At 32.4% G+C, this 16,983-nt stretch overlaps 1 protein-coding gene across 1 annotated transcript; it reads left to right on the forward strand.

The window, feature by feature from the left end:
* Positions 1 to 434: 434 nt before the first annotated feature.
* LOC110030534 (calcium-dependent protein kinase 24-like) lies at positions 435 to 15,593 on the forward strand. Its single transcript, XM_020733280.1, has 7 exons — positions 435 to 1,376; positions 7,233 to 7,376; positions 7,761 to 7,913; positions 8,357 to 8,472; positions 14,349 to 14,516; positions 14,602 to 14,826; positions 15,161 to 15,593. Exons 1-7 carry the CDS (start codon positions 821 to 823, stop codon positions 15,287 to 15,289), a joined length of 1,491 nt encoding a protein of 496 aa, XP_020588939.1. The 5' UTR covers positions 435 to 820; the 3' UTR covers positions 15,290 to 15,593.
* The last annotated feature ends 1,390 nt before the right edge of the window (positions 15,594 to 16,983 follow it).

The raw sequence follows: 16,983 nt of genomic DNA on the forward strand, positions 1-16,983 counted from the left end.
TTAGACATAAATATATATAATATATTATTATATAAATAATATATGTAATATATTATTATATAAAAAGTTATATATATATTTTTTTCGAGCCATTTCGAGCCGAACACGAGCGAACAAATTGTTGTTCGTGTTCGGCTTGTCTACATTTCAAGCTTAAAAAATAAGTCAAACAGGAATTACTTAACAAGCAGAACACGAGCTGTTCACAAACAAGATGTGGCGAAAAAATTTGAGCGGTGTGTTCGGCTCGTTTACATTTCAAGCTTAAAAAATAAGCCAAACACGAACTACTTAACGAGTAGAACACGAGCTGTTCACGAACAAGATGCGGCGAAAAAATTTGAGCGATTTAAACGTAAAAGATAACATTTAGTTATTTGATAACTGCATAAAATGCTTTGGGACGGCAGATTCGGCGAGGAAAAATTACAATACATTTCACACGGTAAATAATGAAAATTAAAATAACAAAATAAGAAATATCACTGCACCTTCTCCTTCTTCCCCACACCAAGTACCATCCAAATGGAGGACGAAGACCACTTCTCTGCACTTCTTCGCCTCCGTCTTGACTCCTCTCATCTTCCTTATTCTCCCCGTTCCTCTCCTTCCTCTCAACTTCTCATCAACCAAATTCCGATGGCTTCCAAAGCGCTCTTCGTTTTCAAAATCGCTTTCCTATAAAAGAACCACGAATCACATTCCCCGATGCGGTCTGAAACCCTAGATCTCCGAACACTAGACCCTGCTTCGCCACCGTAATCAGATCAAAAAGCTTGAACACTCTCCAAATCATCTAAACCCCTACCTTTCTCTTCCAATGAAGCAGTCTTCTTCTCACCAACCTCCCGCTTCGTCGTCAAAGCCATCTTCAGTTCTCCCCTACAAGACCTCGAATCTTCGCGACCACTACAAGATTGGGCGGAAGCTTGGTCAGGGCCAGTTCGGTACAACTTACCTCTGCGTGGATAAGTCAGATGGTAAGGAGTACGCATGCAAGTCGATTCCAAAGCGGAAGCTGCTCTGCAGAGAGGACTATGAGGACGTTTGGCGTGAGATCCAGATCATGCACCATCTATCGGAGCACCCTAATGTGGTGAGGATCAAGGGAACGTATGAGGACCTGCTTTTTGTGCATTTGGTCATGGAGTTGTGCGCCGGAGGGGAATTGTTCGATAGGATTATACAGAAGGGGCATTACAGCGAGCGGAAAGCGGCGCAGCTCATCAAGACCATCGTTGCGGTCGTCGAGGCTTGCCATTCGTTGGGCGTCATGCATCGGGACCTCAAACCAGAAAATTTTTTGTTCTCGAATGCAGACGAGGATGCGCCGCTCAAGACAACGGATTTTGGCCTCTCAGTATTCTATAAGCCAGGTTCGTGGATGAGCTTTTTGTTTATGAATTCTTTTCTGGTTTGTGGATTCGTGACTGACCATTTGATGGCGTTGTACTCTTTTTGTCTATCTGTTTACTGTTTTTCTATCCAATGAAAATGGTTGAGTGTTTTTGAAGTTCAGAGTTGCATTGAAATTGCCGTGCTACGCGTAGAGGTACAGAATTTGGTATTTATGTGTTAGTGTTTTGCATGGTTTGGTTAAGAATTTCTGCCTCTTACGGCTCATATTAGTCCGGAAATTAGACAAGGAAGATATACATACATACCACTTAATTCCTATGGATTTACATTTTTAACACCTAAAACTTCGATTTTTGAATAACATGCCACCTCACCTATGCATGAAAAAGTTGTTTTTCACTTTTTAATAGTTAAAATAATGATATTTTTGATGCGGTATGAAAAATTTGGTGCTGGCTATGTAAATACATGAGAATTGGGTGATTTGTTTCTAAATGGCCCAAATTTTAAAATATTTATGTCAAACGTTGCTTTAATTTTATTTTGCCTTTCTATAATTTGTATTGAATTAGATTTTGCTTAATTTTTAAAATAATTTCATGAAAAATTGCAGTAGAATAGATGATAACGCCCATATTTACTAATTTGACTGTAATCTATGTTTGCTCTTTATCTGTGAAGATACTTTGGGGCCAGCCAATTAATTGCCTTTCTTTTATCTGCAAAAATTTAGAATTGTTTTTCAGAGCAAGAGATATTCTCCTGCCTTTCCTTTTCTTTACTTGTGTTAAGTTACAAGATATCAAGCTTTCTTATACATTCTCCTGATACCCCTTGTAAGGGCGGGATAACTTCCTTTCAATTTTTTAATGGACAATTTGCATTTTAATGTGATAATATGCTTAAAAAGTCATATTTTTTCTATATCACAATATCTGCTATGAGAGCTTCAACATGTTTGACAAACCTACTCTCGTAGATAGAAGTGTAGCTATGCGATCCAGGTGACCATAACATTATAAATGTGACATGTAGATGTAAGGGACACATTAATACTTTATAAAATAAGAATTTGATAAGGCTAGGATGATTTGGATTGGATGGGTGTGATGACATTCTTTGAAAAGAATTAAGTTCCTTCATTTGATATGGCATTTCAATGTCCGAGGTGCTTGATCACACCTTAGGGACTTGCTCATGTCAAATGGGGCCCTTAAATACACCTATTGGACTTAATTAAATTTGGAATAATTTTGCATTGTATAAATTGTTAAATTGTTTAACTAAAAAAATTTATGAAAATGATACGATTTCAAAGTTTGGTTCTTGCTAAATAGTTTGTTTTGAACTATGTGTCCAATTTATATGCTTAAATAACTGAAATTGTGAACTTGTTCAAGTTTGGAGCATGCATATAGAGTGTTTTTTTTTTTCTACTGATTTTTACACCATCTTCATTGTCATTCATGCTCCTACATCAGTATATACAAATCTTCTGTTTTCTCTATGCAGCCATCCTCATCATCTTCAAATGTTATTCTCTTTAAGATCATGAAGATCTTGAATGTATTTATACTTGATATAATTTTTTCCTTGTGAGCAACATTTCTTGATGCTTCTTATTTTTCCTCATTTTGACATGTGAATTTACCAACACAAAGATTGATACATCTTCATGAAGTATTAGGTCGAATGCATTCTATAAACCACTCATTACTAATATCAATGCCAGGAGGGAGAAACAATTACATTTCACATCTCATGATGAATTTTGAACCTACTATTACTTTGTGTATATTTGATTATTTAATCGTTGATGTGCTGGTTTAAGTTTAATTTTTTCATGGCATGAATTTTTTGAATGAGCTAGAAAATTGTTATAATTTATAAATGATCAAGATATTGTGATTTGTTTTAAATCATAGTAATTATATGATCATATACATTCTAATTACCTTGATAACTATAGTCTCATAGCACAAGTCCCCAAACAACTCTGTTTGGTAGTAAAAAGATCAATCAAATTAACCTAAAAAAAAAAAAAAACTAGAACCATATTCTTAAACATGATTGAGCAATAATAAAAGACAAAATATTCAAGAAATGTCCTATATCCATGGAGCGAGGAGACAGATAAATCCATTATTCATTGTATGGAGGAATATAAACTTAGAGTTAATTTAATAATCTTAAATTCTCTTTTTATGAAACTAAAAAGGAAGCTTGAAGTATATCTCCATAAAAATTGGGTGGAATCTTGATGAAGGGAAGCAAAATAGAGATGGAATTCCTCTAACAAAATCACCAAGAATGAAAAGAATAGTTATAGGTCTAATTAGGCTAATCTAGATTTATATATTTGCCTTCTTGTCCTGCTAGAGCAAGAAACCATACCCCTCCAATTCTCATGTATGAAGTCAGACATCGTAGGATGGCATAATCTTTTTGGTTATGCACGCAATTAAGTTTAAAAGGCAAAGAATCTAAAGATTCAATCATCATTTGTGAATAAATTTCATTGCACATTTAGAATGGATCTTTACATCTGAATGGGATTTCTTAAAATGACTTGTTTTACTAATATTTTTCATATGATACTAACTCAAGAAATACATGATCCATAATTTTGCATGAGTTGAAAGTTGTCATTCACATGTTCAGCTAACTTTGTATATTAGTTGTTTGTTTTAAAAAACCACTTGGTTGTTTCTTTTGGAGTTAGCTCAGGAACTTGGAAAGGTTCCTATGAGGATCATCAACTTCCTTTTTGAACTTTGCATTCTTTCTCCAAAAGTGTTTTTGGAATTTTATAACTTTTTACTATTTATTTCTAAAATTCAATTAGTTTATGTTGGTTCTGCTCCAAGGAATTCTTCAAATTTAGCTTAGGTGGTTGTGTACTTTTTCGTTTGATTTAAGGTTTGTTTGGGGTAGCTGCAACTGTTAAAAAAAGTTGTCGTGAAGCTGTTATTCAAATAGTTGTGGCTATTACAAAAAATAAAAAATAAAAAAAATAAAAATAGAAGGCAAGGCCGTAGGTTGTGTACTTTTTCGTTTGATTTAAGGTTTGTTTAGGGTAGCTGCAACTGTTAAAAAAAGTTGTAGTGAAGATGTTATTCAAATAGTTGTGGCTGTTACAAAAAATAAAAGGCAAGGCCGCTGCCTTCTAGCAGCCATCGCAGGTAGTCAGATATGGTGGGAAAACGGAAGTTTTACCTACAAATTTTTTTAGAATGCATGCAAAAAAAAGTTTTAGCAAATAGGAAAAACTGCGGCGTGGCACCATACCGCCGCCGCGCTGCTCCCCAAATGCACCTTCATTTTCTTAGTTAATTCATTCATCTTATTTTCTTTCTTAAGCGCCCTTCAATGGAATTTCGGAGTTTGTTCTTATTGATTACATATATACCATTAGCATAACAAGAAGTATCTATCACCGTAAAAGTGAGTTAAAAGATATTAAAACCAACAAGTCCTCAATCTCTTTTAATCTATCCCAGTTAAGTGATGAGCCAGCTTCAACAGAATTCTAGTTGATATTTATGAAGGAAATTCTATGATGCGAGCAGCTTAGATTAGCATCATTCAAACCTCTCATTAGATTAGGTCATCCTTACTCATTTTGAGCATCAGTAAGTATCATGATTGACGTGTAGCTTCAAAGATAGATTTAAAATGTCTTCAGAGATTTCTTCTTTAGATAGAAGTTCATCTCTTTTAGATTTCAGTGATTACGGTTTCTTGTATGCTCCCATGGTTTGTTACATCTACAACCCGATAGCTGGGAGTACTTTCAATTAAGGATATTATTACGTTTGTATGACTGCTATGCCTTTGGGATTATGGTGGAATGGATGGGGATGAACTTCCAGAAGTTTTAGTTCATGATTTATTTTTACTTGGGCTTCATTTTGGAGAGCTTATTGATTTCTTTTGTGATAGGAAAATCAACCAATTAAAAGTAAATGCGGTCCGACCTTAAAGGCTTGATATGACCAATTCAATTATCTGAGGAGCAATTTTAGATCCTCTTTCAGAGAGGAATAAATATGGATGGAAATGGATCCAGTTCTTTGAGACTTTTTTAGTACAAAGTCCATATCAGACATTTGACTTGATGATGATTGTACAGGGCCCGTCCCGTATTTTTAGGGAACAATTTGAACCATTAACTTCTGCCCCAACCTTCTTGCAAGACCTTTTGAGTGATTTGATTTTAGTTGTAACAATTTGAACCATTCCTACTGTGTCCACCTCTCCTCAAGGTTTTCCTTTTACCCCCTTTTTTATTATTTTTTTTGTTTCAATAAGATTTTTGTTAGATCTATAGATTTATTTAATATTATATATGTTACTCTGATTCTTGTCAAGTTAAATGTGTTATGTGGTAATATATATTTCGATTTAGTACAAGTTCCATGTGAATTTTTGGGATCATTTCTTCCTTTGTTTCATTTCAGCATCTAGCAAATTTTTTGAAAGTTATTGGGTCAACCACAATATTTTGGTCAAGTTTTTGGATATAATAATTGTATATAATTAATGATAACACTGTTATATAACTCCTTACTTTATTTATGTTCCTTATTTCTATGCACGTCTTAACTAATTTCAACATGATTTTATTTGTAATCTTCAAGAAAGAAATGTTAAACAAATTTTTTGTGTCATTTAACTGCCATTTTTTTTATAAATTGGAGAAGATTTTCGACAAATTGTTCATTATGACATTGGTATTTTCCTGCAGTGATTGTGGTATTTATGATGATGTGGCACTTCCCAAGTATTTTAAATCAAAAAGGGTCCTATAAATTTTGACATTTATTTACTTTAAGCTTTGGAGCTTGCAACTTGAAGCTTTGGAGCTTACAACTCTAATATTGAAGATGCCTAGAGACCAATAGTTACAATCTCAAGTGTAATAGAAGTCCTTATTGCTCTTAATATTCAAGAAGCCCATGAGGTGGACTTAGGACCTCTTTATCAGAGAAAAGGCCTACAATGAGTTTTATAACTTTGCACATGATGTTATGGAACATTGAGTGATTGAGGGAACTCTAATGCTATAATTACCTTATTGAGTGATTGAGGGAACTCTAATGCTATAATTACTTTGATGAAGGATGAAGGATGAAGGTTGAAGGTTGGAGGTTGAGTGGGGTCATTAAGTCTGACGGAATACTTTGTAAATCAGTGAATCACATATAGCCTCTAGAGACTTCAGTAGATTCTCAAAAGGATTGAGATTAGGAGTTCTCTTTATTTTTAGGGCCTCTCTTTCTTGCTGAGCGAAGACAAGTTTATCTTATTTTATTCTCATGTATGGCAGTTAATATGTTACAGGGTAGCATTTAGCAGGTTGCATATTTATTTAGTGATTTTATTTGTTAAATCTATGATTTGATGTTCATCTGTATGATGATCCTTGTCCAAAGCATATAAATTAAGAAAAAAAGAAAGGTGGCAAAATGGTACCCTGATTCTTTGTATGGGCTCATTTTAGAGTCAGAGTCTCTAAAAGTGTTACTTTAGTCCCCGATATTTTTTTAATAGGGGCTAAAATAATCCTCTCTGGGGACTATTTAAACCCATTTCAAAATTTTGGGGACTAATTTGACATTCTTATAAATTATGGGATTAAAATGGATTTTGTAAATAATCAGTGGACTATTTTGACACTTTGCTCATTAATAAAAATTCTGTGAAGCTTAAGACCGTTTTCACATTTTTCATTTTTTTTCTATTTTTTTGCTGGTTTTCTTTACATTTGAAGGCAGTTGTACTGAAAATCTCAAAATTCTCAGCGAGATTTATATCTATTTTTTCTCTTTGTTTGTTTTCATTTGATGGATATTATTTTAATTGAGTTGCAGGTGAAATGCTGTCTGATGTAGTGGGAAGCCCCTACTATGTTGCACCCGAAGTACTACGTAAATGTTATAGTCTAGAAGCAGATGTGTGGAGTGCTGGAGTGATCCTGTATATTTTACTCTGCGGAGTTCCACCTTTTTGGGCAGGTCCCTTAATATTTTCATGGAGCATTTACATACATACCACCCAATTTCTATATATTTGTATATCTAACACCCAAATTTTGTTTTTCATTACCACCCAATTTCTATATATTTATATATCTAACACCCAAATTTTGTTTTTCACTTTTTACCAACGAAATCTTTCATAAAAAAAAAAAAACCACTATTTTAACTTTTAAAAGGTAAAATACTTCTTTTCATGCATAGGTAAGGTGGTATCTATGTAAAATTGAAGTTTAGGTGTTAGTAAATACATAAGAATTCAGTGGTATCTGTGTAAATTTTCATATTCTTATTCCACGTGTTTTAATTGTAGTTTTCTAATTGAACAAGCATCTGATATATCGAGTCCTCTGATAATTTCAGAAACTGAAGCGGGGATCTTCAGGCAGATTTTACAAGGGCATCTGGATTTTGAATCTGAGCCATGGCCCAGCATTTCTGACAGTGCTAAAGACTTGATCCGTAATATGCTCAATCGAGATCCGAAAAAGAGATTTACAGCTCACCAAGTTCTTTGTGAGTAATTTGATCAGCATTCTTCTGCTCTTCTGGAAGTAATAATCGTGTCAATGAGTTTGTTTCAATTTATTATTTTTTGAATGGAAGATTTACTTACAGACCAGTTATTATTTTTTGAATGGAAGATTTACTTACAGACCTAAACTTCTATTTTTACAAACAAACCACCTCTATTTACATATTTAACACCTAAACTTCTATTTTTACGAACAAACCACCTCACCTATGCATGAAGAGTGTATTTCACTTTTTAGAAGTTAAAATGCTGGTATTTTTGACGTGCTATGAAAAATTTGGGTGGAGTAACTGTAAAAGTGAAGCTTAGATGTTAGATACGTAGATACATAGGAATTGGGTGGTATATCTAACTGCCCCTTTTTGAATTTTATGCAAGCTTAACAGTGACATCATTTTGGCTCTTGGTACTTATGCTATGCTAGGTCATCCATGGATTGTTGATGATAGAGTGGCACCCGACAGACCATTAGATTCAGCTGTTTTATCGCGCTTGAAGCAGTTCTCTGCAATGAACAAGCTTAAAAAGATGGCTTTACGTGTAAGAGTTCTCTATTTTATATATTTATTTATTTTTTTTACCTCTTTTCTCATAAAATTTCACTGTTTAGAATGTGTTATGTAGTTACTCTATGAGCGTTTTTTAGATTATGGAGGCACAGACTGATTAATATGGAAATTTAAATTCTCAATTTTTTTCGTTTTTGTTAAGTTTATGGTATTAGTTTCTTTGTCTTAAATGTGAATCCATGGTCTTCCTAATTCAAAGTTGTGATTAAAGTTTTGAGTAGAATTTTTTTATATGATTAAAAATTGTTATCTCATAAAGTTTATACTTTATGAATTTAGAACACCTCATAGTTATTTGACAGATGTGCATGGATAACTCTCCAAATCTTCGACTTTTTTGAAATTAACTTCAAATAAAGAAACTAAAAGTTTTCCTTTCTTACTTGAAACTTGAAATAACTTGTGAGTGTCTTTAGTTCGGTTTAATCATAGGAAAATATAAATATAAATTTTATAAATAAACAATTGGGCCTGTTTAGTTCTATTTTAGGCAGAAAAAAAGAAAAAAAAAAAAGCTAAGTTGAGTGGAAAAAACGAAAAATGTGAAAAGGGAGGTGCGACAAAGTTAGGAAGGATAATTAAAACTGTTATATTAGAGAGAATCTTGAATTGCTATCTTTTTAAAAGGTAGTTCAAACGAAAGTGGCGTGCTCTGGAAGAATAAAAAACTAAACTGCTTTGATATAGATTCAATTAATAGTTATTGGTTATGAATGAAAAGTAAGATCTAAGATGCTTTGTTGGAGAAATCATTCAAACAAATTCGCAAGAAATTAACTTACTAGTTTGGGCAATAATGCTCAACAAGAATGAAAGAGAATTAAGGATTCATAAAGCTAACCTTAAATATTTAGCATTAGCCTAATGTTGATGATGATGAATTGCTTGCATATCTTTATATACATGCTTATATTCTAGTTATGTTTTATGCAGACCTTAATCTATTCAATATCATTAGAGGACTTGATAACACTGGCATTGCTGGGTCCCAATTCTCTGATGTGAAAGGTGGAGGGTTGCGTTAGGTAGTCGACAACTAACATAAAATTTATCGAAAAATCATGCAATGAATTCTTTTGATCATTGTGTAAATGCTAGGGCGTTCTCTGTAAGCTAAGCGCAAGTTTTGAGTAGAATTTTTTTATATGATTAAAAATTGTTATCTCATAAAGTTTATACTTTATGAATTTAGAACACCTCATAGTTATTTGACAGATGTGCATGGATAACTCTCCAAATCTTCGACTTTTTTGAAATTAACTTCAAATAAAGAAACTAAAAGTTTTCCTTTCTTACTTGAAACTTGAAATAACTTGTGAGTGTCTTTAGTTCGGTTTAATCATAGGAAAATATAAATATAAATTTTATAAATAAACAATTGGGCCTGTTTAGTTCTATTTTAGGCAGAAAAAAAGAAAAAAAAAAAAGCTAAGTTGAGTGGAAAAAACGAAAAATGTGAAAAGGGAGGTGCGACAAAGTTAGGAAGGATAATTAAAACTGTTATATTAGAGAGAATCTTGAATTGATATCTTTTTAAAAGGTAGTTCAAACGACAGTGGCGTGCTCTGGAAGAATAAAAAACTAAACTGCTTTGATATAGATTCAATTAATAGTTATTGGTTATGAATGAAAAGTAAGATCTAAGATGCTTTGTTGGAGAAATCATTCAAACAAATTCGCAAGAAATTAACTTACTAGTTTGGGCAATAATGCTCAACAAGAATGAAAGAGAATTAAGGATTCATAAAGCTAACCTTAAATATTTAGCATTAGCCTAATGTTGATGATGATGAATTGCTTGCATATCTTTATATACAAGCTTATATTCTAGTTATGTTTTATGCAGACCTTAATCTATTCAATATCATTAGAGGACTTGATAACACTGGCATTGCTGGGTCCCAATTCTCTGATGTGAAAGGTGGAGGGTTGCGTTAAGTAGTCGACAACTAACGTAAAATTTATCAAAAAATCATGCAATGAATTTTTTTGATCATTGTGTAAATGCTAGGGCGTCCTCTGTAAGCTAAGCGCTGTATAGTTTGGATACAGTGAAAAATGTGTAAGGACCGTTAAACCGATGCCCGTGTGTAGTGTTAAATAAGCAAGAGTTCTCGCATTACAGACGGATGCAGGTAAAAAATTTAGTTCATGAAACTAATATTAGGATAGGATCTTGGAATATAGGTACTCTCAAAATTAAATTAATAGAATTAATTAATATTATGAATCATAGAAAGATAAATAGCTTATGTATTCAGGAAATTAAATGGATTGGAGAAAAAACTAAGGAGATTGATAACTTGAGTTTTAAATTTTGGTATTCAGGTAAAAGTCACACTAGAAATAGTGTAAGTGTAATTATAGATAAGAGTTAGAAAGATAATGTTGTAAAAGTTAATTGAATTGAAGATAAAATTATAGCCCTTAAGATTTATTGTTGATACAAAAATTTTGTAATATTATAAGTACTTATGCTTCTCAAGTAGGTTTAGATATAGACTCTAAATAAAAATTCTGAAATGAATGACCTAAAAGACTTTATACAAATGATACCTCTTGAAGAAACAATTTTTATTAGAGGAGATTTAAATGGACATATCGATAGAGTATTAGAAGGTTTTGTAGAGCCATATTAGATTTTGCTTTAGCGTGTGTTGCTAATACTTAATTCAAGAAAAGAGATGAGCATATTATTAATTATAAAAATGGATCTAATAAAACTCAATTTGATTATTTTCTTCTAAGAAGAAGATATCGTCGAGAATGTAAAGATTGTAAGGTTATTCGAAACGAGGTTTTAAGTACTTAATTTCAATTATTAGTTCTAAATTTTGAGATGATGAGTTGTAAAATAAAGAATATTAGGAATCATTGTCGTAGAATTAGATTGAGGCACCTAAAAGACATAAAATTATTTTTACGAGTAAATTTCAAGATTTTGGATGTCCATGAAGAAACATATTCTGTGTGATAAAGTAACAAAGACTTTTAAATAAGTAGCAAAAGATGTACTCAGATAATCAAAAGAAAAAGTTTTTATAAATAAAAAATAGTCAGTGGTGGGAGAATAATGTTCTAGAAAAGATAAAATATAAGAAGTTATGTTATAGAAATTGGTTTGAATGTAAAAGCTTAGAGAACTGAGAAAAAAATATAAAATAGCTCATAGGGAGTCTAAGAGAACAATCTGTGCTTCTAAAAATTCTGTTATTAGTGATCTTTATAATAGATTATATATTAAAGTGGGTGAAAAATATGTGTATAAACTAGTCAAACAAAGAGAAAAGAAAAATAAAGATTTAATTCAAGTAAAGTGTATTAAATATGAAAATAAAAAAGTGTTTTTCTTAGAAAACGATATTCAACATAGGGGGGTGAATAAATTTAACAAACTTTTTAATGAAGTTTCTGAAAATACAATCGATCTTGGTGATCTTGATATGACTAATAATAATAAAATGTTTCATTTTTGTTGCATTATTAAAAAAGAAGTTGAGGAGGCTTTAGAGAAAATCAATGGTGGAAAGTCTGTAGGACCTGATAGTATCCTAATTGAAGTGTGGAAATAAAGAGGAGATTTGAGAGTTTTTTGGCTCTAAACTCTTTAATATTATTTTAATAACTAAAAAGATGTCTTGAGTAGTGGAGGAAGTCTATTTTGGTTCCCATTTTTAAGAATAAACGGGTTGCACAAGAATGTGCAAATTATAAAGTAATTAATTTTATGTGTCTTAATTTAAAATTATGGGAGAGGGTAATTGAGCATAGGTTAAGATATATTACAAAGATTTCTCATTATCAATTTGGATTCATGTCAGGCAGGTGTGCTATGGAAGCTATACATTTATTGAGAGGTTTGATGGAAAGGTTTGGAGAGAATAAGGAGGATCTACATATGATTTTTATTAATTTAGAAAACGATAAGGTTCCAAGAGATATCCTTGGAGAGTTCTAGAGAAGAAAGTTGTTGATATGACCTATATTCAAGTCATTAAAGATATGTATACTAGACCTGTTGTTTGTGCTCGAACAGAAGGAGGATTGACTAAATATTTTCCTATTTTAGTTGGATTACATCTAGGAGCCCATATCTTTTTGCTTCAGTTATGGATGCTCTTACTGGACATTTACAGAAGGATGTACCTTGGTGTATGCTTTTTGCTGATGATATCCTTCTCGTGGATAAGACCAAAGAAAAAGCTTTGGAAAAACTTAAATTATGGAGGTCTACATTGGAGTCTAAAGGGCTTCATATGAATAAAACTAAAAGTGAATAAATGAAATGTAATTTTAGGAGTAGTAGCTCTTGTGACAGAGATGTAACTATGGGTGATGAAATTATTAAAAGTGTAAACGCTTTAGATATCTCGGGTCTATTGTTCAAAGTAATGGTGATATAGATAGGGATGTTATTAGTAGAATTCAAGTTGGTTGATTGAAGTTGAGGAATGTTTCGGGTCTATTGTGTGATAAAAAAGTACTGCTTGGACTGAAAGGAAAATTTTATAAGATGGTGGTGACACCTGCAATACTCTATGGCGCTGAATGTTGGCCTTTAAAGAGAAGCATAAAACTAAGTTAAGTGTTGCCGAGATAGAATGCTTAGGTGGATGGGTGACTTTACACTTAGAGACGAAATGCGAAATGATTATATTCGTGATAGGCTTGGTGTAGCTCCAGTGGCTAAAAAAATTAGAGAGGGTCGTCTTAGATGGGTTTGTTCACATTAAAAGTCGAGCATCTGATGATTCGATTAGGAGAGTAGATGTTTTAGATTCGACTTATGTTAAGAAAGACAGAGGTAGACCTAGAAAGCCTTGGTTATATTGTATAAAAAATGATTTTAATTTATTAGAATTAAATGAAAATATGACACTCAATAGGATTCAATGGAGAAAATGATTCATGTAGCTGACCTCACTTAGTGGGATAAAGGTCTATTGTTGTTGTTGTTGTTGTATCATTAGAGGACTTGATGCAATTCATCTTAATGTCTATTTTTTGTTTAGGCAAAATTGTCTCTTTGATACAAAATCAGAAAATACTTTGAGTTTGTTTCAAATAATTAATTTAAAGATCATCTAAATCTGAGCTTTTGTAAAAAAATTGAGAATTAATCCATCTACATTGAGCTTTTGGATTCATATCATTGAATAAACGGAAAACTAAAATGTAAAAAGCTTGCCGTTCAAAATCAATCATAGAGTATGTAGATGAAAGCAAAATAAGAATACATAGGTCACGAATTAGTACATCTTGGTCTCACAACAGTACGTGTAAAAAGTATCTCCTAGAAAGTTAAATCTGTTAGAGGTTGTTAAGGCTTGCTTGCATCAAATTAAAAAATTTGCATCCAACCTAACATAGAAGCTTGCCAGGAAATATGAATTTTATTGAACTATGGAATGAAAATCACGTATTTTCAGGTTTATATTTATAATAAAAAAGGGACCGAGCTGAGTGCATAATCAAGTTACTCAAAAGATATGTTCAAACATTATAATCTTCAATTTCAGCGTCTTCAGATTCCATGAAGACTTCAATTTTCAATTCTTGGCAAGAACCAAAGTAAAGAATATGAAAATTGAAAATTGCCACAATATGATAGTTGTAGTCTCTAGAGAACAAATAGCAGTGCACAAGAAAGCTGAATTTGGCGAGAACTGAATTGCAGAACTAAACCAAAACTAATAAGATAATCAAAGTACCACATCACACATCAAAAAAACAACAAGAACTTGAATTTCAGAACTTATAATGTCGACTTGCTCAACCTTTAAATCTTACATATCTGACAAGCATACACTTTCAGATTTTCATCAGAAATAGTGTATTTGCTTTCAGGTTATAGCAGAGCAGTTGTCTGAAGAAGAAATTGGCGGGCTTAGAGAGTTGTTTAAGATGATTGACACAGATAACAGCGGTACAATAACATTTGACGAATTAAAAGATGGCTTGAGAAGAGTGGGCTCTGAACTTACCGAGCATGAAATACAGGCTCTAATGAACGCTGTAAGTAAATAGCTTATTTACTTTTGTAGCACAATATTCAAACAAAATAGCTCATTCACTTTCCAATGTCTTGAATTTTTCACAGGCTGATATCGACAACAGTGGCACCATAGACTATGGTGAATTTCTTGCCGCTACTGTCCACTTGAATAAGTTGGAGAGGGAAGAAAATTTGTTATCCGCATTCGCTTACTTTGATAAAGATAGCAGCGGATATATAACCATTGATGAACTCTCCGAAGCTTGTAGAGAATTTGGACTCAACGATGGCCATCTGGACGAAATGATCAAAGAGATAGATCAAAATAATGTGAGTTTTCATTCTCTCTAATGATTTCCTCGCAAAGTATTAGGAATCGTTTGGGATCACTTTTATTTCATGCTTTTGTTTTTGTTTTTTCATTTGTTTTTAAAAACATCTTCGTTTAGTTTCTTTTTATATTTTTTTATATTTTATTTGTAAAAATAAATTAATATATTTTAAAAACACTCATCGTCAAAAAGAATCATTTTAATCAAATGACCAAACATTTTTTGTTTCAAATAAAAAAATAAACAAAACAAAAACAAAATAAAAATAAAAAAATAATTGGTGCTCCCAAATGGCCCCTTTTTTCTTACTTTTTAATCTTGTCCTTATTTAGGATGGGCAAATAGATTACAGTGAGTTCGTTGCAATGATGAGAAAGGGAAATGGAGCCGTTGGGAGGAGGACGATGACAAGTAGTTTGTGTTTGAATTTGGGTGATGCTCTCAGAGCTGCAGAACAATAATTAATGGCACATTTTTCAAATTTCAATAGGTAAGTATTTGGATGTTATCTTTTTTGAAGTAAATAAGTAAATTTGGGGTTTTTGGCTTCCTGTTCTCGAAGAGAGGTGCATGTTCTTTAATATTGATGGAGATCAGTAGTTTTACATGTTAGCGTAGGCTTAAGGCTGTCAGGGTATGTATAACTTCAATGTTGCAGAATTTTTTCTACTTATCTATTTGCTGAAGTGAGGCCCTCTGCTGATGGGGGGAATGTATCAAATACAATTTAAGTGCACAATGAATGATACATCAGCTTGCTTTTTAGCTCAAACTTTTTTTTTTTATTTGAATTTATGAAAATAATATTTAGCTAAATTGCTCAATTATTCTTTTGATTTAGTTTGCCTTCAATTATACTTCTGCAATGCAATTGTATTGCTCATGGTAGCATGACTTATTGCGCAATGAATCAATCAGATACGTGGTGATGGTAATAAAATGCTTTTGCTTGCTTTGTAGTTTATTGACGATACAACTTATGTGTTTAAATTTATTTAGCCGTGTTTCACTTTGTGCAAATGTAACATTTTACTTGTTTAATATGGAAACTTCAATTTTTTACATATGTGGCCCACCTTATATGCATGAAAAGGTGCTAAATAACATAATTGTTTGAGTTGGTAAAATGCCTACTTATCCCATGAGTTGTATTTTTTATGTGATATGAAAGATTTAGGTTGTGTATTTTTTTTTTTTTTTTTTTTTTGAAAGTTAAAATAGTGGTATTGTTTATGTGATATGAAATATTTAGGTTGTATATAGGGGTGTAAAGCAGCCGAACACAAAAAGTTTGTTCGTGTTCGGCTTGTTTGCTTGGCGAGCCGAACACGAGCCATTCACGAACAAAGAATCGTTTTGACAACCCTACTCACGTAGCCATAAGATGTTAAGGATTAGGGCAAGATTTAAAATATTATTTGAATCTAATTTAATAATTTTTATTCTAATTTCTTCATTAATATTTTTATATGATTATAAATCTTTGTAGTTTTGTAGTCAATTAAAATTTTTAAAAATACTACCCAAGAAATATGTATATATATAATTAATTAATTAATTAGTTGTATTTCGAGCCGAAATGAGCCGAACTCAAAGGAACAAATTTTTATTTGTGTTGTTCGTGTTCGGCTCGTCAACTTAACGAACGAGCCGAACACGAGCTTCTTAATGAGCCAAACACGAGCTGTTTGCTAACAATGATCCTTTTTTACAGCCCTAATATAAATATAGAAATTAAAGTATGTGTTAGATATGTAAATACATTATAAATGGGTGGTATTTATGTAAGTGACCCTTTAAGTCAAGCTACAAAAGCTTGAAGTCCCTGTTTATGGAGGAATTATTGCGTGCGGACACCGCATGCAGAGATGCATGCGGTGTCGATCTTGGCCGTAGATCACAGTGAACTACGGTTAGGATTATTTCCGTTTTTTTTTTAAATTTATGTGGGGTCACCGAAATACATCGGGACCGTAGATCAGATGATTTTCGGTCCGGATCGGACACCGCAGCGTATGGAATAATTTTTCCTGTTTATAATTCTATTGGATTTACGGTCCGGATCGGACACCGCACCGTATGGAATAATTTTTCCTGTTTATGATTCTTTTAGCGATATCTTTTATTTCATATATATATATATATATATATATAT

This window comes from Phalaenopsis equestris, unplaced genomic scaffold (assembly GCF_001263595.1).
Source record: "Phalaenopsis equestris unplaced genomic scaffold, ASM126359v1 Scaffold000735, whole genome shotgun sequence".
NCBI lineage: Eukaryota > Viridiplantae > Streptophyta > Magnoliopsida > Asparagales > Orchidaceae > Phalaenopsis > Phalaenopsis equestris.

Bases quoted from the DNA above. Each gene is read 5' to 3' on its own strand.
- LOC110030534 (XM_020733280.1), top strand. From the start codon at position 821: ATGAAGCAGTCTTCTTCTCACCAACCTCCCGCTTCGTCGTCAAAGCCA. The intron at 1,377-7,232 runs GTTCGTGGATGA...ATTGAGTTGCAG, and splicing joins CTCAGTATTCTATAAGCCAG to GTGAAATGCTGTCTGATGTA. The intron at 7,914-8,356 runs GTGAGTAATTTG...ATGCTATGCTAG, and splicing joins TACAGCTCACCAAGTTCTTT to GTCATCCATGGATTGTTGAT.